Source organism: Oncorhynchus clarkii, chromosome 2 (assembly GCF_045791955.1).
Source record: "Oncorhynchus clarkii lewisi isolate Uvic-CL-2024 chromosome 2, UVic_Ocla_1.0, whole genome shotgun sequence".
Lineage (NCBI taxonomy): Eukaryota > Metazoa > Chordata > Actinopteri > Salmoniformes > Salmonidae > Oncorhynchus > Oncorhynchus clarkii.
The window spans coordinates 5364133-5389046 of NC_092148.1; the positions used below are offsets into that span (position 1 = coordinate 5364133).

The 24914-nt window shown below is 45.3% G+C and overlaps 1 protein-coding gene across 1 annotated transcript; it reads left to right on the top strand.

Annotated features, from left to right (window-relative positions):
• LOC139378858 (serine/threonine-protein kinase 31-like) lies at positions 1-24245 on the top strand. The gene is made up of 26 exons (XM_071121418.1): positions 1-19; positions 117-169; positions 339-437; positions 532-600; positions 2929-3087; positions 3290-3412; positions 3506-3717; positions 3820-3967; positions 4067-4192; positions 6287-6319; positions 7518-7633; positions 7914-8070; positions 8288-8413; positions 8679-8861; positions 9206-9328; positions 9699-9818; positions 11394-11525; positions 18745-18846; positions 19393-19473; positions 19726-19851; positions 20223-20354; positions 20858-20944; positions 21644-21793; positions 23443-23574; positions 23894-23968; positions 24144-24245. The coding sequence occupies exons 1-26, from the start codon at positions 1-3 to the stop codon at positions 24243-24245; spliced, it is 2985 nt and encodes a 994-aa protein (XP_070977519.1).
• Positions 24246-24914: the final 669 nt, after the last annotated feature.

The following is a 24914-nucleotide window of genomic DNA, read 5'->3' on the forward strand; positions in this document are numbered from 1 at the left end:
ATGATGGAAGGTGAGAATAGTGAGTATATTTTTTTTGTCGTAAATATTTCTATAACTATCCACTTAATTATGAAAAATATCCTTCGCGTATTAATACTGGTTTCATTTCATTTTAGTGGAGCTTGTTGGTGTAACACACGTTTTGGACGCCATTACGTTTTGGGCGCAGGTAGCTAACCACGTAGCACATCCCACTATTGAATTAATTAACGTTTGAACTTTGGTTGAACATTTCACCTGTTGATTGATCCATTTGATTTACACAAGAACACCAAAGAAATGTAACCCAAACATGTACACAGTAAACTCCCATTCTGTTTGTTTGTTATGTGTTGTAGAATGTCAAGGACGATCAAGCCATTGAAAACATAAGAAAAGCCTTGGCAGACAAATGCCCAACAGCCCCAAGGGTACTTGGAAGTCCCAATCCTCAGAAGGTAAAGAAAGGTAGAACCTAGACTTGGAGTGATGGAGAAGAGAGAAACCATTATCATTGGATTCATACTGCATCTATCTTGTGTTTGCATCTAGATTTATGGGGCAGTCTTCTCTGAGGACAGCTGTTGGTACAGGTGCAAGGTCCTGCAGCAGACTGATAATGTGAGTCGATGAGTGTCTGGATACTACCCACATGGCACCATATTCTCTATAAAGTGCACTACTTTTGACCAGAGCCCTATGGGTAATTTGGGACACGCTGACCATCTCGCAGTCTGGAAAAGCGTGAGGGTGATGTGAGGGTGCTTATCAATGTATCATTGTGGTTCATATCTTCATTCTGACACAAGCATGATCTGAGGCTGTGGTGATGTCATTCTGACACAAGCATGATCTGAGGCTGTGCTGATGTCATTCTGACACAAGCATGATCTGAGGCTGTGCTGATGTCATTCTGACACAAGCATGATCTGAGGCTGTGCTGATGTCATTCTGACACAAGCATGATCTGAGGCTGTGCTGATGTCATTCTGACACAAGCATGATCTGAGGCTGTGCTGATGTCATTCTGACACAAGCATGATCTGAGGCTGTGCTGATGAGATCCTGGTATGATCTGAGGCTGTGCTGATGAGATCCTGGTATGGAAGTTAAGTGGTTAGACATGTAATAGATTTAGACAGATTTGGAATTGCAGCTGGTGTGTAAACCCCCCCTGGGACATAAACTAAACAACAGCCTGCAGTGTTATCTCGGGATGATGTAGTGCTAACTGACGTGAGGAGGCTGTGGTGATGACTGGTGTGAGGAGGCTGTGGTGATGACTGGTGTGAGGAGGCTGTGGTGATGACTGGTGTGAGGAGGCTGTGGTGATGACTGGTGTGAGGAGGCTGTGGTGATGACTGGTGTGAGGAGGCTGTGGTGATGACTGGTGTGAGGAGGCTGTGGTGATGACTGGTGTGAGGAGGCTGTGGTGATGACTGGTGTGAGGAGGCTGTGGTGATGACTGGTGTGAGGAGGCTGTGGTGATGACTGGTGTGAGGAGGCTGTGGTGATGACTGGTGTGAGGAGGCTGTGGTGATGACTGGTGTGAGGAGGCTGTGGTGATGACCGGTGTGAGGAGGCTGTGGTGATGACCGGTGTGAGGAGGCTGTGGTGATGACCGGTGTGAGGAGGCTGTGGTGATGACCGGTGTGAGGAGGCTGTGGTGATGACTGACAGGAGGCTGGCTGTGGTGATGACTGACGTGAGGAGGCTGTGGTGATGACTGACGTGAGGAGGCTGTGGTGATGACTGACGTGAGGAGGCTGTGGTGATGACTGACGTGAGGAGGCTGTGGTGATGACTGACCTGAGGAGGCTGTGGTGATGACTGACTTGAGGAGGCTGTGGTGATGCCTGACTTGAGGAGGCTGTGGTGATGCCTGACTTGAGGAGGCTGTGGTGATGCCTGACTTGAGGAGGCTGTGGTGATGCCTGACTTGAGGAGGCTGTGGTGATGGCTGACTTGAGGAGGCTGTGGTGATGGCTGACGTGAGGAGGCTGTGGTGATGGCTGACGTGAGGAGGCTGTGGTGATGACTGACGTGAGGAGGCTGTGGTGATGACTGACGTGAGGAGGCTGTGGTGATGACTGACGTGAGGAGGCTGTGGTGATGACTGACGTGAGGAGGCTGTGGTGATGACTGACGTGAGGAGGCTGTGGTGATGACTGACGTGAGGATGCTGTGGGGATGACTGACGTGAGGAGGCTGGCTGTGGTGATGACTGACGCGAGGAGGCTGTGGTGCTGACTGACGTGAGGAGGCTGGCTGTTGTGCTGACTGGCGTGAGGAGGCTGGCTGTTGTGCTGACTGGCGTGAGGAGGCTGGCTGTGGTGCTGACTGGCGTGAGGAGGCTGGCTCTGGTGCTGACTGGCGTGAGGAGGCTGGCTGTGGTGCTGACTGACCTGAGGAGGCTGTGGTGATGACTGACGTGAGGAGGCTGTGGGGATGACTGGTGTGAGGAGGCTGGCTGTGGTGATGACTGACGTGAGGAGGCTGTGGTGGTGATGACTGACGTGAGGAGACTGTGGTGCTGACTGGCGTGAGGAGGCTGGCTGTTGTGCTGACTGGCGTGAGGAGGCTGGCTGTGGTGCTGACTGGCGTGAGGAGGCTGGCTCTGGTGCTGACTGGTGTGAGGAGGCTGGCTGTGGTGCTGACTGACCTGAGGAGGCTGGCTGTGGTGCTGACTGGCGTGAGGAGGCTGGCTGTTGTGATGACTGGCGTGAGGAGGCTGGCTGTGGTGCTGACTGGCGTGAGGAGGCTGGCTGTGGTGCTGACTGATTATGTATCCAACTTGTCTTTAAAAGAAACATTGTTTCCAAATGGCACCCTATTCCCTATAGTGCACTACTTATCCCTATAGGCCCTGGTCAAAAGTAGTGCACTATATAGGGAATAGGATGTAATTTGGGATGCAGACTGACATTCCAATCTCCATCTTGTGTCCAGTTTCACGTGTCCTACATTGACTATGGGAACACAGAGTTAGTCAGTCGGTCAGCTCTGGTGGAGCTGCCAGGGGATCTACAGGCACCTTGTCTGGTCAAGAAGTACAAGTTCCAGGGCTTCAGTGTGTCCACTGACCAAGACTCAGCACATTTCCTGCAGGTACTCAGTTCCTCTCCATGTCCTGTCATTAATGTCTATGTGGAAATATGGCAGGTCCCCCTCGCAAAATAGGATTGTTATCTTAAGGGTTCGTGTTTAGTATTTGGTGTCATATATGTGTGAATGGGTTGACACATTGCGATGTATTTTCAGTAGAGTCCTTCTGCTCACAAAATGTGCATGGTCTTGTTTTGCTCTTTAGGGAAAGGCCTTCCTTCAGAATCTGATCTATGGGAAGAAGGTCCGTATCCAGAAGAAGTCTGTCTGCTTGGACGGGACCGTCCTGGTCCAGGCCTTTCAGGGAAACCTGGACATCGGTGAAGAGGTCCTCAAACAAAACCTCTGTCTGTTACGTCCTGTAAGGAGTTTTTATGACTCAAGGCACATCTTGAATACTGACAATAAAACGCTCTCTTAGGTTTTGAAGATGAAGTTCGCCAAGTTCACCCTCCCGGGGAGTAACCGTGAGGGCCCCATGTCTGTGCGGGCCCTGCAGGAGTCCCATTGCCCGTGGCCTCAGCGGGTGTTGGATTGGCCTGGCCCCCAGGGGGATGGGGACATGCCTGGCTCTACAGTCTGCATGCCCAAACTACGGCCTGCTTTCCCCGACCAGAGTCCCCTTTCAATGAAGTAAGATACCTGTCTGTCTGTTCCTCTGGGATAATGAAGTAAGACACCCGTCTGTCTAGGACTGTGTTTTCTGTCAGCCTGTGTGTTTTAACTCCTGCTCAGGGAGAAGAGCAAGGCCACAGCCCAGCATGCTGCCAACCTAATGAAGAAGATGGACCAGGAGCTGGTGGAGGAGAACCAGAGGCTGAAGGCAGAACGAGAGACCCAGCGCAGGGAGGACCAGCTGAGAGACAGCCTCTCAGAGCTCCAGGTTGAACAAACAGAGTGGAGAGACACACTGACACACTCACACGGCAAGCTTTCCAGGACATTAGTTATGTATGAGTATCGTCTTGTGTTGTCATTTCAGAAGTTGAAAGAGGAGACTGCTAATTATGCTGAAGAGGCAGAGAGATGGAAGGTGGAGAGGAACACACTCCAGAACCAATCAGAGCAGCTGGAGAAACACCTGCAAGTTGCCAAACAGGAAGTGCAGGTGAGACTGGTGTCGTATGGAGCAGATTTCTACTAGTCAATTGTCCCTGAGCACCTGCTCATGAACACATAGCATTAAGAAGTCAACATACAATTCTCACCACAGCACATTAACAAGTCAACATTCAATTCTTAACACAGCACATTAACGAGTCAACATTCAACCCCTCACCACAGCACATTAACGAGTCTACATTCAACCCTCACCACAGCACATTCAATCCTCACCTCACCACATTAACGAGTCTACATTCAACCCTCACCACATCACATTAACGAGTCTACATTCAACTCTCACCACAGCACATTCAACCCTCACCACAGCACATTCAACCCTCACCACAGCACATTAACGAGTCTACATTCAACCCTCACCACAGCACATTCAACCCTCACCACAGCACATTCAACCCTCACCACAGCACATTAACGAGTCTACATTCAACCCTCACCACAGCACATTCAACCCTCACCACAGCACATTCAACCCTCACCACAGCACATTCAACCCTCACCACAGCACATTAACGAGTCTACATTCAACCCTCACCACAGCACATTCAACCCTCACCACAGCACATTCAACCCTCACCACAACACAATACCGAGTCTACATTCAACCCTCACCACAGCACATTCAACCCTCACCACAACACAATACCGAGTCTACATTCAACCCTCACCACAGCACATTAACGAGTCTACATTCAACCCTCACCACAGCACATTCAACCCTCACCACAGCACATTCAACCCTCACCACAACACAATACCGAGTCTACATTCAACCCTCACCACAACACAATACCGAGTCTACATTCAACCCTCACCACAGCACATTCAACCCTCACCACAACACAATACCGAGTCTACATTCAACCCTCACCACAGCACATTAACGAGTCTACATTCAACCCTCACCACAGCACATTCAACCCTCACCACAGCACATTCAACCCTCACCACAACACAATACCGAGTCTACATTCAACCCTCACCACACCTAATCTATGGATTTCACATGACTGGAAATACAGATATGCATCTGTTGGTAACAGATAGCTTTATAAAAAAATAAATAAAAGGTAGGGTCTTGGTGGATCAGAGAACCAGTCAGTATCTGGAGTGACCACCATTTGCCTCGTGCAGAGTGATACATCTCCTTCGCATAGAGTTGATCAGGCTGTTGATTGGCCTGTGGAATGTTGTCCCACTCATTATTGGCTGTGCCGAGTTGCTGGATATTGGAGGGAACTGGAACACGCTGTCGTACACGTCGATCCAGAGCATCCCACACATGCTCAATGGGTGACATGTCTGGCAAGTATGAGGCAATGGAAGGACTGGGACATTCATCCGTGAAGAGCACACTTCTCCAGCATGCCAGTTGCCATCAAAGGTGAGTATTTGCCCACTGAAGTCTGTCACGACACCAAACTGGTCAGGTCAAGTCTCTGGCGAGGACGACGAGCACGCAGATGAGCTTCCCTGAGAAATTCTTCGGTTGTGCAAACCCACAGTTTCATCAAATGAAGAAGTTGGATGTGGAGGTCCTGGGCTGGCGTGGTTACACAAGGTTTGTGGTTTTGAGGGTGGTTGGACGTACTGCAAATTCTCTAAAACTATGTTGCAGGCAGCTTATGGTAGAGGAATTAACATTCAATTCTCTGGCAACAGCTCTGGTGGACATTCCTGCAGTCAGCATGCCAATTGCACACTCCCCCAAAACTTGAGACATCGGTGGCATTGTGTTGTGACAAAACTGCACATTTTAGAGTGGCTTTTTATTGTCCCCCAGCACAAGGTGCACCTGTGTAATGGTCATGCTGTTTAATACACTAATTGATATGCCACACCTGTCAGGTGGATGGATTATTTTGGCAAAGTAGAAATGCTCACTAACAGCGATGTGAACACATTTGTGCACAAAATCTGAGAAAAATAAGCTTTTTGTGCATATGGGAAAAAAAATGATATTTTATTTCAACTCATGAAACATGGGACCAACACTTTACATGTTGCGTTTTATATTTTTGTTCAGTGTATAATGCAAATGTTTGGCTTTGTCCTCAACAATGTTTTTTTTTTTTGGCAGGGTCGTAAGTGTGGAAGGGACATGGTAGTGCAGGTATGAGGTTTTAAGGGGATAGACCTGGGTCTGGTTTCCCAAAAGCATCTTAATGCTAAGTTCATCGATAGAACCTTCCTAGGAACATTGCTAAATCTCCCAGCTGTTTCCCCAAACCATCTTTAGTAAAGTTGCACTTGAAAACTCACTCAGTCTTTACAATTGAACAAGAACAATATTAAAATATGCTTAAAATGAGAACCTAGATGACTGCATTATTTTAAAAAATAAATTAAGCTGATCATATTGATATGTAACGTTCTGTTTGTAGGCTACACGGTCTGTCATTGTTGCCTCTATATTTCATGTGTAACAACGTGTGCCAATGAATGAGTGCATTATGGAATAAGCCGCCTCCAATACTTGCAGCCATTAGCTGATAATATCTCTAGGAGCTGATCTGTCGTCAGTATTGTAGAATAATTCTAATGTTAAGGTCAGATTTGAATGGAGAAAAGCTGATCACCCACTGTGCAGAGACGACAGTTAAAAGTTTGATTTGCATTTGGTTGAGTTGTCAACTAACCGTGAATTCAACGTGAAATCCACGACAAATGTCACCATGTCATTGGATTTAGGTTAATAAAAGTTGGGTGAAAAAAACACTAAATGCCCTTACATTGATGAGTTTTTGCAAATTCAATCAGTTTCCCACGTTGATTTAACTTCATCACACAGATTTTTGGGGTTGAAATGGCATGGAAACGATGTTGATTCAACCAGATTTTGCCCAGTGGGCCGAGAGCAGCGCTGCCTTTTCTTTCAGTATCAACGCGTTGCCCAACGCACTTGGCGAACGCTCTTTCTGCCTGGTGTTTTGGGGAACGCATGTTACATCTTCGGCTGTTGCAGGAAAGATGAGTAGTTAAAACACTTGTAAACCTAAATTCCAACGCTATCGGGCCCTGGGTTATAGTTAGAATGAATGTTATGAAAGACTGAAGGAACGTGAAGGTAGATAATGTGGCTAATGTCCTCATTGGCGGCATAAACAATGTAGCAGGTGTCTTGTGGATGGATTCCTCCTGTCACCATTAACTTTTTTTTAAGATAAAAAAAATAAATAACACTATTGCTGGAAAAGTAAGCATTTCACTGTCAATCTACAGCTGTTGTTTCCAAAGCATGTGACATACGATTTGATTTGTGCTACTGTGTCTCTGTCTTTGGTGTTTTGAATGCTTCTCGCTGTGTTTAGGCTATGAGGGGACAGTTAAAGAAGAAGGAGAAGCAAGTGGATAAGCTCCTGGACTCAGCGGTGGCTGAACGGTTCTGTCGACTGGCTGAGAGAGTCGATTCTCTGAGAGGATTAAGGTACTGTGATGGTCTGGGTGGCAAATAGCGCCCTATATAGTGCACTCTGGTCGAAAGTAGTGCACTATATGGTAATGAGGTACCATTTTCTGACCCCCCCACACACACACACACACACCTCTCGAATTGGAATTATTTTATTATAGAATAACGAATATTAAGTAACAATGTTTTATTAAATGTTTTTAATTTTAATTTTATTTTTTTACAATTCAACATTTCCCATTGAGTAACTCTTTCTATTGATTTGCATTATCGTGGTTTTATTTCTACTGGACAGAGAGAGAAACCCAGGTAACACGGATAGCGACAGGCTTACGGAGTCTATCAACATTGTCATTAACAACAGCATCTCTGCCCCGGTTGCCATGGAGAAGCTGGAGTCGGCATGGAGAGATTACAGCCTGGCTCAGGAGAAACTTCAGGCCTGTCAGACGGTCAGTCTGCATCCTACTATTAATGTGTGCATCCAAAATGGCACCCTATTCCCTATTTAGTGCACTACTTTAGACCAGGGCCCATAGTGGTCTGGTTGAAAGTAGTGCACTAAATCGGGAATATGTTGCCATTTGGGACACAAAGACACGTGTCTCATCAGATCAGAATACAGTTTCTCATCAGTGAAATGACCATGTTTTGGCGTCCATTTTGCAGAAGGAGCAGCTTGGGGATCTGATAGACAACCGGAATAAGGTGCGAGGTGTTCTGACTGCCACTGTAGAGTCCTTCCTTCAGGAGGCTGAGTGTTTGCCAGTCAGACAACGCATGGACAAACTGGAGGTACTGAAAATGAAAACTAGGATTCTGTCATCTGAATATATATTTTTCATTCAACATTCCAAATATGTGAAGTGGGTTTGTTATTTCTAGATGACTTTACAGGATTGGGGTTATATCAAGGCTATCAGCTGAATGTGCTCTGATGCATCAACATATAAGGATGTGGCACAAATATCACCCTATTCCCTACATAGTGCACTATATAGGGTATTATTTGGGACGCGTGCTATGATCAAGCTGTTGTTCCATTGTGTCCGTGTTACAGGAGGTGAGCTCCTCCCTGACTGCAGTGTTTGGTCCAGCCTCTATGGAGGGTGATGTTGGAGAGCAGGCCTTTGAGCAGTACTGCCAGTGGAGGACTCAGAGGAGTCGGCTCACCAGCTCTGTCAGAGACGGGACGGACAAGGCCCTCCAGGCCCTGTGTACCTGGTCGGAGAACGTTGGCAAGGTACAGAATGACCCGGTACCGTTTTGGTTTGGGTGAACTGAGGATGAAGAAACTTTTAAAAAAGAGAGTCTGGGTTTATTTCTCCCAAGCTTTTGTGTGAAGGGTGGGAAGGGGAAACAACTGTTCTCTTTACTAAAGGGATTGAAGATTTGACCACGGAACATGATTTGACATGTAATTGTTCTCCAGGTCTTCCTGGGTATGGAACTGTACAGTTAGGGCCGGTTTCCCGGACACAGATTAAGCCTCGTGGTGAACTAAGAAACATGTTCATGTTCAAAAGGTTTTTTTTAGTTAAGCATTGGGCTTGTCTGGGAAATCCTAATCCTCCAATGTCCCTTCAGTTTTTCTGCCTGTCAGCTAACACAGTGGTGGGAGTGAATGACATCGTGGACGGAGTGAATGAGCTGCTGAAGCAGGCAGAGAACAACGTGGCCAAGGAGCTGGACTCTCCCCTGTCAGTCGGGGTGAGTTTTGTTGCGTCCCAAATGGCACCCTATTCCCTTTTTTATAGTTCACTACTTTTGACCAGGGCCCATATCTCACCTGTCCAGCTACATGTCAGTGAGTCTTATGGTGCTTTGAAGACAACTAGGAAACATGATGTCAGTGATCTTCAGGGCGGAAAGTTGGAGGTTTAGAAAGATGAGTTTCCTGACTTGGAATTCTGAGTTGGGTGACCGTTCAAAACTACTAGCTCCCCCCCCCCACGAGTTCCCAGTGGTCTTAAACACACTGAAGTCTGAGATTTCTCTGTTATTTTGAACACAGCATTACCTCATCGTCGTGTTTTTTTACTCTGTTTGTTTGTTGTTGACTTGTTTGTTTACTCAACAGGAGCAGAACAACCATGAGACCAAGGCAGTGTCCAACGCTTTCCACAAAGTCATGCAGCACATTCAGAGTGAGCAGAGTCTGCTGAGTGACATTATGGAGAAATATCTGCTCAACACCAAGGTGAGAGAATTGTTTTCGATATTTAAAGTGGTTACTTACCAGATTTTCCAGAAATCAAGGTTGGAAGATTCCCATAATTGTGAGGGAATATGCAGGAAATCCGGAATCATCCAACCAAGATTTCTGGAAAACCTCAAAGTTTCCCTTCATGCTGCGAGTAGATCTGAGTAGATATTGCTGTTTGTCTTTAACCATATAGCTTCTCTTTCTGCTGTGTCAGAACACTAGCAGTCTGGAGATGTGCTCTTATCTCTCAAACTGATGTTTTCTCCTTTATCAAGGATGTTCTATTCAGTTTGTGTTCTATTCAGTTTGTGTTCTATTCAGTTTGTGTTCTATTCAGTTTGTGTTCTATTCCGTTTGTGTTCTATTCCGTTTGTGTTCTATTCAGTTTGTGTTCTATTCAGTTTGTGTTCTATTCAGTTTGTGTTCTATTCAGTTTGTGTTCTATTCAGTTTGTGTTCTATTCCGTTTGTGTTCTATTCCGTTTGTGTTCTATTCCGTTTGTGTTCTATTCCGTTTGTGTTCTATTCCGTTTGTGTTCTATTCCGTTTGTGTTCTATTCCGTTTGTGTTCTATTCCGTTTGTGTTCTATTCCGTTTGTGTTCTATTCCGTTTGTGTTCTATTCCGTTTGTGTTCTATTCCGTTTGCGTTCTATTCCGTTTGTGTTGCATTCCGTTTGTGTTGCATTCCGTTTGTGTTGCATTCCGTTTGTGTTCTATTCCGTTTGTGTTCTATTCCGTTTGTGTTCTATTCCGTTTGTGTTCTATTCCGTTTGTGTTCTATTCAGTTTGTGTTCTATTCAGTTTGTGTTCTATTCAGTTTGTGTTCTATTCAGTTTGTGTTCTATTCAGTTTGTGTTCTATTCAGTTTGTGTTCTATTCAGTTTGTGTTCTATTCCGTTTGTGTTCTATTCCGTTTGTGTTCTATTCCGTTTGTGTTCTATTCCGTTTGTGTTCTATTCCGTTTGTGTTCTATTCCGTTTGTGTTCTATTCCGTTTGTGTTCTATTCCGTTTGTGTTCTATTCCGTTTGTGTTCTATTCCGTTTGTGTTCTATTCCGTTTGTGTTCTATTCCGTTTGCGTTCTATTCCGTTTGTGTTGCGTTCCGTTTGTGTTGCATTCCGTTTGTGTTGCATTCCGTTTGTGTTGCATTCCGTTTGTGTTCTATTCCGTTTGTGTTCTATTCCGTTTGTGTTCTATTCCGTTTGTGTTCTATTCCGTTTGTGTTGCATTCCGTTTGTGTTCTATTCCGTTTGTGTTCTATTCCGTTTGTGTTCTATTCCGTTTGTGTTCTATTCCGTTTGTGTTCTATTCCGTTTGCGTTGCATTCCGTTTGTGTTGCATTCTGTTTGTGTTCTATTCAGTTTGTGTTGCATTCCGTTTGTGTTGCATTCCGTTTGTGTTGCATTCCGTTTGTGTTGCATTCCGTTTGTGTTGCATTCCGTTTGTGTTGCATTCCGTTTGTGTTGCATTCCGTTTGTGTTCTATTCCGTTTGTGTTCTATTCCGTTTGTGTTCTATTCCGTTTGTGTTCTATTCCGTTTGTGTTGCATTCTGTTTGTGTTCTATTCAGTTTAAGGGTGAGATGCTACAGTGGCAGAATACTAACCCGACTCCAGACTCTCTGTTCTCTGTGAAGAAACGAATCCGCAGCCTGAGGGCTCAGCTGAGGTGGAGACAGGTGGAGGAGGCCAGTCTGGAGGAGGTGAGAGACGAGGAAGTCTATTTAGTGTCCTACTTTTGACCGTGGCTCATAAATCAGGCTGCAGTGTTAGTTGTACAGATCATTCATACAAAGGGCTTTGACTTGTCAAACAGGGCAGAAAGCGAACACGATATGGTTCCTTATTAATGCAATATGTTTCCCATTTCCTTATTAATTCAGCCATTTACTTAGATAACTAGCTAGTTCAATTTAAGGGTCACCCTAATGCAGAATTCTATGCTTTTCACACAGGGAAATACATTTAAATCTCATAAGAAATATCTTGCTGCGTCTTGTAAATGCAGATATAAAATGCTTCTTATTGTAATTTCTGTTCGGCATCAAACTAATTTCGTTCTTCAGTTGCTCTTCTCCACTCGGATGAGAATTCAGGAACGGGCATTCTATCAGCAGACAGCACTCTGACTGATGTGTAGCTACTGTTCTCCATCATTCTATCAGCAGACAGCACTCTGACTGATGTGTAGCTACTGTTCTCCATCATTCTATCAGCAGACAGCACTCTGACTGATGTGTAGCTACTGTTCTCCATCATTCTATCAGCAGACAGCACTCTGACTGATGTGTAGCTACTGTTCTCCATCATTCTATCAGCAGACAGCACTCTGACTGATGTGGAGCTACTGTTCTCCATCATTCTATCAGCAGACAGCACTCTGACTGATGTGGAGCTACTGTTCTCCATCATTCTATCAGCAGACAGCACTCTGACTGATGTGTAGCTACTGTTCTCCATCATTCTATCAGCAGACAGCACTCTGACTGATGTGTAGCTACTGTTCTCCATCATTCTATCAGCAGACAGCACTGACTGATGTGTAGCTACTGTTCTCCATCATTCTATCAGCAGACAGCACTCTGACTGATGTGTAGCTACTGTTCTCCATCATTCTATCAGCAGACAGCGCTCTGACTGATGTGTAGCTACTGTTCTCCATCATTCTATCAGCAGACAGCACTCTGACTGATGTGTAGCTACTGTTCTCCATCATTCTATCAGCAGACAGCACTCTGACTGATGTGTAGCTACTGTTCTCCATCATTCTATCAGCAGACAGCACTGACTGATGTGTAGCTACTGTTCTCCATCATTCTATCAGCAGACAGCACTCTGACTGATGTGTAGCTACTGTTCTCCATCATTCTATCAGCAGACAGCACTCTGACTGATGTGTAGCTACTGTTCTCCATCATTCTATCAGCAGACAGCACTCTGACTGATGTGTAGCTACTGTTCTCCATCATTCTATCAGCAGACAGCACTGACTGATGTGTAGCTACTGTTCTCCATCATTCTATCAGCAGACAGCACTACTGTTCTCCATCATTCTATCAGCAGACAGCACTCTGACTGATATGGAGCTACTGTTCTCCATCATTCTATCAGCAGACAGCACTCTGACTGATGTGTAGCTACTGTTCTCCATCATTCTATCAGCAGACAGCACTCTGACTGATATAGAGCTACTGTTCTCCATCATTCTATCAGCAGACAGCACTCTGACTGATGTGTAGCTACTGTTCTCCATCATTCTATCAGCAGACAGCACTCTGACTGATGTGTAGCTACTGTTCTCCATCATTCTATCAGCAGACAGCACTCTGACTGATGTGGAGCTACTGTTCTCCATCATTCTATCAGCAGACAGCACTCTGACTGATGTGTAGCTACTGTTCTCCATCATTTATCAGCAGACAGCACTGACTGATGTGTAGCTACTGTTCTCCATCATTCTATCAGCAGACAGCATTCTGACTGATGTGTAGCTACTGTTCTCCATCATTCTATCAGCAGACAGCACTACTGTTCTCCATCATTCTATCAGCAGACAGCACTCTGACTGATATGGAGCTACTGTTCTCCATCATTCTATCAGCAGACAGCACTCTGACTGATGTGTAGCTACTGTTCTCCATCATTCTATCAGCAGACAGCACTCTGACTGATGTGTAGCTACTGTTCTCCATCATTCTATCAGCAGACAGCACTCTGACTGATGTGTAGCTACTGTTCTCCATCATTCTATCAGCAGACAGCACTCTGACTGATGTGGAGCTACTGTTCTCCATCATTCTATCAGCAGACAGCACTCTGACTGATGTGGAGCTACTGTTCTCCATCATTCTATCAGCAGACAGCACTCTGACTGATGTGTAGCTACTGTTCTCCATCATTCTATCAGCAGACAGCACTCTGACTGATGTGTAGCTACTGTTCTCCATCATTCTATCAGCAGACAGCACTGACTGATGTGTAGCTACTGTTCTCCATCATTCTATCAGCAGACAGCACTCTGACTGATGTGTAGCTACTGTTCTCCATCATTCTATCAGCAGACAGCGCTCTGACTGATGTGTAGCTACTGTTCTCCATCATTCTATCAGCAGACAGCACTCTGACTGATGTGTAGCTACTGTTCTCCATCATTCTATCAGCAGACAGCACTCTGACTGATGTGTAGCTACTGTTCTCCATCATTCTATCAGCAGACAGCACTGACTGATGTGTAGCTACTGTTCTCCATCATTCTATCAGCAGACAGCACTCTGACTGATGTGTAGCTACTGTTCTCCATCATTCTATCAGCAGACAGCACTCTGACTGATGTGTAGCTACTGTTCTCCATCATTCTATCAGCAGACAGCACTCTGACTGATGTGTAGCTACTGTTCTCCATCATTCTATCAGCAGACAGCACTGACTGATGTGTAGCTACTGTTCTCCATCATTCTATCAGCAGACAGCACTACTGTTCTCCATCATTCTATCAGCAGACAGCACTCTGACTGATATGGAGCTACTGTTCTCCATCATTCTATCAGCAGACAGCACTCTGACTGATGTGTAGCTACTGTTCTCCATCATTCTATCAGCAGACAGCACTCTGACTGATATGGAGCTACTGTTCTCCATCATTCTATCAGCAGACAGCACTCTGACTGATGTGTAGCTACTGTTCTCCATCATTCTATCAGCAGACAGCACTCTGACTGATGTGTAGCTACTGTTCTCCATCATTCTATCAGCAGACAGCACTCTGACTGATGTGGAGCTACTGTTCTCCATCATTCTATCAGCAGACAGCACTCTGACTGATGTGTAGCTACTGTTCTCCATCATTTATCAGCAGACAGCACTGACTGATGTGTAGCTACTGTTCTCCATCATTCTATCAGCAGACAGCATTCTGACTGATGTGTAGCTACTGTTCTCCATCATTCTATCAGCAGACAGCACTACTGTTCTCCATCATTCTATCAGCAGACAGCACTCTGACTGATATGGAGCTACTGTTCTCCATCATTCTATCAGCAGACAGCACTCTGACTGATGTGTAGCTACTGTTCTCCATCATTCTATCAGCAGACAGCACTCTGACTGATGTGTAGCTACTGTTCTCCATCATTCTATCAGCAGACAGCACTCTGACTGATGTGTAGCTACTGTTCTCCATCATTCTATCAGCAGACAGCACTCTGACTGATGTGTAGCTAATGTTCTCCATCATTCTATCAGCAGACAGCGCTCTGACTGATGTGTAGCTACTGTTCTCCATCATTCTATCAGCAGACAGCACTCTGACTGATGTGGAGCTACTGTTCTCCATCATTCTATCAGCAGACAGCACTCTGACTGATGTGTAGCTACTGTTCTCCATCATTTATCAGCAGACAGCACTGACTGATGTGTAGCTACTGTTCTCCATCATTCTATCAGCAGACAGCATTCTGACTGATGTGTAGCTACTGTTCTCCATCATTCTATCAGCAGACAGCGCTCTGACTGATGTGTAGCTACTGTTCTCCATCATTCTATCAGCAGACAGCACTCTGACTGATGTGGAGCTAATGTTCTCCATCATTCTATCAGCAGACAGCACTCTGACTGATATGTAGCTACTGTTCTCCATCATTCTATCAGCAGACAGCACTCTGACTGATGTGGAGCTACTGTTCTCCATCATTCTATCAGCAGACAGCACTCTGACTGATATGTAGCTACTGTTCTCCATCATTCTATCAGCAGACAGCACTCTGACTGATGTGTAGCTACTGTTCTCCATCATTCTATCAGCAGACAGCACTCTGACTGATGTGGAGCTACTGTTCTCCATCATTCTATCAGCAGACAGCACTCTGATGTGGAGCTACTGTTCTCCATCATTCTATCAGCAGACAGCACTGACTGATGTGTAGCTACTGTTCTCCATCATTCTATCAGCAGACAGCACTGACTGATGTGTAGCTACTGTTCTCCATCATTCTATCAGCAGACAGCACTGACTGATATGTAGCTACTGTTCTCCATCATTCTATCAGCAGACAGCACTACTGTTCTCCATCATTCTATCAGCAGACAGCACTCTGACTGATGTGTAGCTACTGTTCTCCATCATTCTATCAGCAGACAGCACTACTGTTCTCCATCATTCTATCAGCAGACAGCACTCTGACTGATATGGAGCTACTGTTCTCCATCATTCTATCAGCAGACAGCACTCTGACTGATGTGTAGCTACTGTTCTCCATCATTCTATCAGCAGACAGCACTCTGACTGATGTGTAGCTACTGTTCTCCATTATTCTATCAGCAGACAGCACTCTGACTGATGTGTAGCTACTGTTCTCCATCATTCTATCAGCAGACAGCGCTCTGACTGATGTGTAGCTACTGTTCTCCATCATTCTATCAGCAGACAGCACTGACTGATGTGTAGCTACTGTTCTCCATCATTCTATCAGCAGACAGCACTCTGACTGATGTGTAGCTACTGTTCTCCATCATTCTATCAGCAGACAGCGCTCTGACTGATGTGTAGCTACTGTTCTCCATCATTCTATCAGCAGACAGCACTGACTGATGTGTAGCTACTGTTCTCCATCATTCTATCAGCAGACAGCACTCTGACTGATGTGTAGCTACTGTTCTCCATCATTCTATCAGCAGACAGCACTGACTGATGTGTAGCTACTGGTCTCCATCATTCTATCAGCAGACAGCACTCAGAATGATGGAGAACAGTAGCTACATATCAGTCAATCAGCAGACAGCACTCTGACTGTGTAGCTACTGTTCTCCATCATTCTATCAGCAGACAGCACTCTGACTGATGTGTAGCTACTGTTCTCCACAGCTTTTTCATTGAAAGCTCATTTACTTGTGTGTCTGCCAGCCAAATAGTGTTACACTTCTGTTGTAAATTACGCTATTGTCTGATGAATGTGTTGTACTAATGTAGTGTCTGATGAAGGTGTTGTACTAATGTAGTGTCTGATGAAGGTGTTGTACTAATGTAGTGTCTGATGGTGTTGTACTAATGTAGTGTCTGATGAAGGTGTTGTACTAATGTAGTGTCTGAAGGTGTTGTACTAATGTAGTGTCTGATGGAGGTGTTGTACTAATGTAGTGTCTGATGGAGGTGTTGTACTAATGTAGTGTCTGATGATGGTGTTGTACCAATGTATTGTGTGATGGTGTTGTACTAATGTAGTGTCTGATGAAGGTGTTGTACTAATGTAGTGTCTGATGAAGGTGTTGTACTAATGTAGTGTCTGAAGGTGTTGTACTAATGTAGTGTCTGATGGAGGTGTTGTACTAATGTAGTGTCTGAAGGTGTTGTACTAATGTAGTGTCTGATGAAGGTGTTGTACTAATGTAGTGTCTGATGAAGGTGTTGTACTAATGTAGTGTCTGATGGTGTTGTACTAATGTAGTGTCTGATGAAGGTGTTGTACTAATGTAGTGTCTGATGAAGGTGTTGTACTAATGTAGTGTCTGATGAAGGTGTTGTACTAATGTAGTGTCTGAAGGTGTTGTACTAATGTAGTGTCTGATGAAGGTGTTGTACTAATGTAGTGTCTGATGAAGGTGTTGTACTAATGTAGTGTCTGATGAAGGTGTTGTACTAATGTAGTGTCTGAAGGTGTTGTACTAATGTAGTGTCTGAAGGTGTTGTACTAATGTAGTGTCTAGAACTAGTTGCATGCCCCTGATCACTATTGAAGCAAAACAAACAAAGACTTTCAATATAAAACAGGTTCATGTCAACACACAGCTGGACTCACCTGCTCCCGTTTTCTCCTGTTGTGCCATTTACAAACAAACACGTGACTGTCTCAACTGTTCTGGGGAACTACGGTGAGCTTCATAATGTGACTGTCTCAACTGTTCTGGGGAACTACGGTGAGCTTCATAATGTGACTGTCTCAACTGTTCTGGGGAACTACGGTGAGCTTCATAATGTGACTGTCTCAACTGTTCTGGGGAACTACGGTGAGCTCCATAATGTGACTGTCTGAACTGTTCTGGGGAACTACAGTGAGCTTCATAATGTGACTGTCTCAACTGTTCTGGGGAACTACGGTGAGCTTCATAATGTGACTGTCTCAACTGTTCTGGGGAACTACGATGAGCTTCATAATGTGACTGTCTCAACTGTTCTGGGGAACTACGGTGAGCTTCATAATGTGACTGTCTCAACTGTTCTGGGGAACTACGATGAGCTTCATAATGTGACTGTCTCAACTGTTCTGGGGAACTACGGTGAGCTTCATAATGTGACTGTCTCAACTGTTCTGGGGAACTACGATGAGCTTCATAATGTGACAGGCTCAACTGTTCTGGGGAACTACGGTGAGCTTCATAATGTGACTGTCTCAACTGTTCTGGGGAACTACGGTGAGCTTCATAATGTGACAGGTGAAATGCCATCTGCTTCCTCTCCTAACGTATTGCACAAGTTGACTGCAGGTTTTACTTAAGTAGCCACAAATATAAAGATGTATTGAAACACTTCAACTTCCAGTAATAACATCATCCTATCACTAAAATAAGTACAGAAGCACAGACTGACCGGCCTGCTCTGCACTAATACTATGGCTGAACATGCTGTAGATGACGAAAGTGGAGACATGGAGAATAGTTCTGTATTGAAAAACTTCCCCAAGATATTTTACAAACGGTATTGAAAAACCAATCTTTGGCCATTTCCAAATCCCCTGCTATACGGTATACCAGCCAAGCCTATAGGATGCCGTTTGGAACACAGTCCCAGAACAGCTGGCTTGTCTGCGGAGGATACCCAGCTCATGTGCTCAATTTGAATAGTTATAATGGCTGAATGATTTCCTGTGAATGCAGTAGTGATTAGAGTGGTAATATAGGAAAGGGAGGTTTATTAATGGTTTCTCCTGTCAGGCTGAAGACTTTGACCTAACGGAGATTCTGAAGAAGAAGGAAGAGATTGCTGAGACCAGAAACACTCTTTTCCATGAAATCGGTCAAGAAAGAAAAGAATATGTACGTTACATGTTCCAACATCTTTCTGTCATTCTAATTCTGTCATATGTTCTGTCATTCTAATTCTGTCATATGTTCTGTCATTCTAATTCTGTCATATGTTCTGTCATTCTAATTCTGTCATATGTTCTGTCATTCTAATTCTGTCATATGTTCTGTCATTCTAATTCTGTCATATGTTCTGTCATTCTAATTCTGTCATATGTTCTGTCATTCTAATTCTGTCATATGTTCTGTCATATGTTCTGTCATTCTAATTATGCCATATGTTCTGTCATATGTTCTGTCATTCTAATTCTGTCATTCTAATTCTGGCATATGTTCTGTTATTCTAATTCTGGCATATGTTCTGTCATTCTAATTCTGGCATATGTTCTGTCATTCTAATTCTGTCATATGTTCTGTCATTCTAATTATGCCATATGTTCTGTCATATGTTCTGTCATTGTAATTATGTGTTCCAACTAAGTCCAGGAACACTTCCACAATGTGTAAGTTCCACTCATCACACCCCTCCCTAATAGCTGTGTCATGTTTATGTTGTAGATGAAGCTCAGTGCTCTGGCTGAAGGCTGCTGTCCTGAGCTCCCCCTGCTCTACCCTGAGGCAGACATCCACAGCCACATGGTGAGAGACAACCTGAGTCCTGACTGATCCAACTATACCTCTGTACAAGACCATAAGGAAACCAGGACATGGTCCCATTGTGCTGCAGTTCTGTCTCCTAGTGGAGATCTGTGAATGTGTCCAGTATTATTTCACTGTGTTCCTAATTACCATGTTCTCATCATGTATGTATTATTAGCAGCACCTACGTATTTCACAGATGTTAGTATGATGACCACAACTGTGTGTGTGTGTGTGTGTGTGTGTGTGCAGAGCTCTGGAGGTCTGGTGGTGAAGAGTCTGGACAGGGACATGTTTGACGCTGAGCCCATGAAGGAGCTGAGTGGACGCAGGCCTCTGGTCTGTACTGAGTTCCAGGGACAGAGGGTCATACTCAAGGTAACCCCTTTTTCACACACCTTTTTAGGTCTACGTCCCAAATAGCACCCTATTCTCTATATAGTGCACTACTTTGACTAGGGCCCCCATAGCGCTCTGGTTAAAAGTAGTGCACTATATAGGGAATAGGGTGCCATATGGGAGTTAGCCTTACAGGTTAAAAACATTGTGTAAATGTGGAACTCAATCAGGCCGAAATGTGAGCAAACATTTTGAAACAGAATGATTGTTCTTTTTGAACATGTTCAGGTATTACTGTTCCTGTTTAAAGACGTTTTGATCTCGTTTAGTGCCAACTGAAACACCCTGGTCTTTTGACAGGGGTTTAGCTGTTATCCTTATTGGTGGTTTGTGTCTGGTTTCCCTGTCAGGGTTACACTGTGAATGAGGAGGCAGAGGCCAGAGTGTTGGAGAGAACCACCCAGTTTCACAGAACCAGGACTCAGCGGGAGAGTCAGACTGACACTGGAATACTCCCTCTTCTGGCACTGTTCTTTGGCAAGGTACTGCTCACTCAGCTTCCCTGTCTCGACCCAGTCACTAAGCTTCATATGTCTTCCTGTCTTACAAGCCACATGTTTCATGATCTGAGGAACTTGACTTAAAGACATGTTTATGCATGATCTGAAAATGCGGTCGGAGGCTTCGTATGGAGGGTGTGATGTAATTGCGGAGCCTCCTGATGAGGCGTGCAGAGGCCATGTCGAGCTCTGTACCGCATCGCCGTGAGCCTCCCAAATTTTGTAACAATGCAGAGGGCTCTGTTTAGCTCTGCGTTGACATGATTGGTTGACAGTAGGTGGGGGCGTAACGTCCTGTGTAAACACACACACTTCCAGCTCTGCTCCCCTAAGCGTGGGACGTATGAAAGCCCTGAAGTCTGTGGAGGCATCATCGTAGTGAATGTTGTACAACCACTTCAGATGTCTGATTGACCAGGCAGAACATTTTAGAGAGGTCGTGATCTCCATTTGTCATGATGTCACTATGAACCCTTCTCTTCCAGTCAGACCCTCTTGCCTATGTGATGGTGCCATACTTCCCCAATGGAAGTCTCTGGGCTGTTCAGGCTGCCAAACCCCTAACAACCTCAGTGAGTTCTCTCAACTACCTTCCTCATATTTCATGTTTAGAGTTACAAAACTCTCCCAAAATTTCCAGGTTTCCAGAAATCTCAGTTGGAGGATTCCCCTTCTTCCAACAGAGTTTTCTGGGAAATCGGGCAGTTTTGGAACCTTATTCACATGCCCTTGTTTTGTAGTAGTATAACATATTGACCTACTGTCCTGTCTCTCCCATCAGGAGACTGGTAGTATAACACATTGACCTACTGTCCTGTCTCTCCCATCAGGAGACTGGTAGTATAACACATTGACCTACTGTCCTGTCTCTCCCATCAGGAAACTGGTAGTATAACACATTGACCTACTGTCCTGTCTCTCCCATCAGGAGACTGGTAGTATAACACATTGACCTACTGTCCTGTCTCTCCCATCAGGAGACTGGTAGTATAACACATTGACCTACTGTCCTGTCTCTCCCATCAGGAGACTGGTAGTATAACACATTGACCTACTGTCCTGTCTCTCCCATCAGGAGACTGGTAGTATAACACATTGACCTACTGTCCTGTCTCTCCCATCAGGAGACTGGTAGTATAACACATTGACCTACTGTCCTGTCTCTCCCATCAGGAGACTGGTAGTAAAACACATTGACCTACTGTCCTGTCTCTCCCATCAGGAGACTGGTAGTATAACACATTGACCTCCTGTCCTGTCTCTCCCATCAGGAGACTGTGAAGGTGATGAGAGGCGTGGCCAGGGGCCTCGAGGCCCTCCACGCTGCAGGCGTCACCCATGCCTCCCTCAACCCCAACAACGTCTTCGTCCTCCACCGACACCAAGGCATGGTGGGAGACTACGACTTCATAAAGACTCCTGTGAGTAGCCTTTCCTCCATCCTAACGTGCAGGCTAAAGAAACGCACACCTGTTTAGGAGAGGTGCTGGCTAGAGGAGTAGAACACCTGTTTAGGAGAGGTGCTGGCTAGAGGAGTAGAACACCTGTTTAGGAGAGGTGCTGGCTAGAGGAGTAGAACACCTGTTTAGGAGAGGTGCTGGCTAGAGGAGTAGAACACCTGTTTAGGAGAGGTGCTGGCTAGAGGAGTAGAACACCTGTTTAGGAGAGGTGCTGGCTAGCGGACTAGAACACCTGTTTAGGAGAGGTGCTGGCTAGAGGAGTAGAACACCTGTTTAGGAGAGGTGCTGGCTAGAGGAGTAGAACACCTGTTTAGGAGAGGTGCTGGCTAGAGGAGTAGAACACCTGTTTAGGAGAGGTGCTGGCTAGGGGAGTAGAACACCTGTTTAGGAGAGGTGCTGGCTAGGGGAGTAGAACACCTGTTTAGGAGAGGTGCTGGCTAGAGGAGTAGAACACCTGTTTAGGAGAGGTGCTGGCTAAGGGAGTAGAACACCTGTTTAGGAGAGGTGCTGGCTAAGGGAGTAGAACACCTGTTTAGGAGAGGTGCTGGCTAGGGGAGTAGAACACCTGTTTAGGAGAGGTGCTGGCTAGGGGACTAGAACACCTGTTTAGGAGAGGTGCTGGCTAGGGGACTAGAACACCTGTTTAGGAGAGGTGCTGGCTAGGGGAGTAGAACACCTGTTTAGGAGAGGTGCTGGCTAGGGGAGTAGAACACCTGTTTAGGAGAGGTGCTGGCTAGAGGAGTAGAACACCTGTTTAGGAGAGGTGCTGGCTAAGGGAGTAGAACACCTGTTTAGGAGAGGTGCTGGCTAAGGGAGTAGAACACCTGTTTAGGAGAGGTGCTGGCTAAGGGAGTAGAACACCTGTTTAGGAGAGGTGCTGGCTAGGGGAGTAGAACACCTGTTTATGAGAGGTGCTGGCTAGGGGAGTAGAACACCTGTTTAGGAGAGGTGCTGGCTAGCGGAGTAGAACACCTGTTTAGGAGAGGTGCTGGCTAGCGGAGTAGAACACCTGTTTAGGAGAGGTGCTGGCTAGAGGAGTAGAACACCTGTTTAGGAGAGGTGCTGGCTAGAGGAGTAGAACACCTGTTTAGGAGAGGTGCTGGCTAGAGGAGTAGAACACCTGTTTAGGAGAGGTGCTGGCTAGAGGAGTAGAACACCTGTTTAGGAGAGGTGCTGGCTAGAGGAGTAGAACACCTGTTTAGGAGAGGTGCTGGCTAGCGGAGTAGAACACTTCAAATTAAAGGAAAATTGCACACTAGGAGCTCAGATGTAATAATTTAATAACCAACGTTTCAACAGACAAGCTGTCTTCATCAGGGTATAATGACAGACACTGCGGGGTGACTAGTTTCTATAGTGTCAAAGGACACACACAGGTGTCTGTAATTATGGCCGGGTGTGGCCTGATCATTGGTATAAAAAATAACATACAAAAAACGTGAATGGACAGCACAACCCTAATTTACCACATCTCTCTCATCAAACAGAAACAACTGTTTTCCCCCTCCATTTTAAATACACTATCTCATGTACCTTGGTTTCTTTTACACGTGTCTGAATGAGCGCTACGTATGGTTGTTTCATGGTTGTACGTACCATGTCGGTTCCAGGTACAGAGGGCAGTGGACAGTGGGATGGTGGCCGGCTCTATCAGCCTGGTTGCCCCAGAGCTCCGTCAGACACAAAGCACACCTCCTACTCCAGCCTGTGACATGTACTCCTACGGCTGCCTGCTGTTCTGGGTAAAACGCCTTCATGTTGCCCTCTCTGTAGATCAGCCCAGGTCTCTGTATAACACAAGATGGATGGCTCTATAGCTCGTGGTCAAGCAGCTTTGGGACAGAGTGGAATACAGCAGGAATTGATATATATTTTAAGGGGTTTCAGGGGAACTCTGACATGTCATACAGGAGAAATCATTAGCAGAAGTTACTGATAACATTGAATATTCATCCGGAGAGACTCGAGGAGATGTGAACAATAGACTTGTTGAAAAGAAGCTCTCCGTAAGCAGTTGGGTCCATACCATTTATTTTTTGGCATCAACAACTCTGTCTGCAGCTGCATGCCCCAGGGTTCAACGGGGATCTGGATAGTGGCAGCAGACTGGCCCTGGATATCAGCGGAGTGAAACTGGTCAGTAACCCTGATGGCCTTTTCATGTTTCAATTCATTTAGAATGCATTTTATTTTTGCTCCCAAAGTACAGGTCAGTTTTAATTAGGAGAATAAAACATGTCATTTTTAACACACTTTCCATTGATAGACAATCACAAAGTGCTTAAAGGATGTTGTGTGTCCTCTTGTCCAGGAGGACAAACTTCAAGCCCTGCTGTCTAAGCTGCTGGTGTGTGTTGGAAGACTGACTGCTGCTGAGACCCTGGCTGATGACTACTTCCTGTCTGACCAGTAACCAGGCAACTGGTACATACTGGGATAGTTTGGTTGACAGTTTTACTTTAATACTAGCTTGGGTAACGTCTGTTTAGCTAACATTCCACTCCGTGACATACCAAATATGCTTTACCAGTACCCAGACTACTTCAATACTACAATGTTTTGTTGATCTCCCAATATAAAAGCACAATATATTTGTCAGTCTGCTGATGTAAAAGCACAGTATCATGTTGTTTAGCTGTATATTATTTTCCGTTTTTAAATGTTCTGTTCAGTAACTAGGTGATGTTGGAGTACCCTGTCTTGCAGTTGTCACTTTCTAGAGGAAATAAAAGACACGTTCTGAGATGGACCTGATCTGTATGGACCTGATCTTAATGGACCTGGTCTGTATGGACCTGGTCTGTATGGACCTGGTCTGTATGGACCTGGTCTGTATGGACCTGATCTGTATGGACCTGGTCTGTATGGACCTGATCTCATTTAGAACTCAAAGGGAACCACCACCAGCACAATGCTTTCGGTTCTAAGACATTAGTTAGAGTTTTTGCTGCTGTGTACTCTTTAACACTAGTTCTGTGCTCTGTTGCTGACTGTCTCCTGACTTGCCTGATCGGGATGTTGTCAGCATCAATCTACTGTAAAATCTCTGAAAATCCCTTGGAAAACGCTCCCCTGAGAAAAT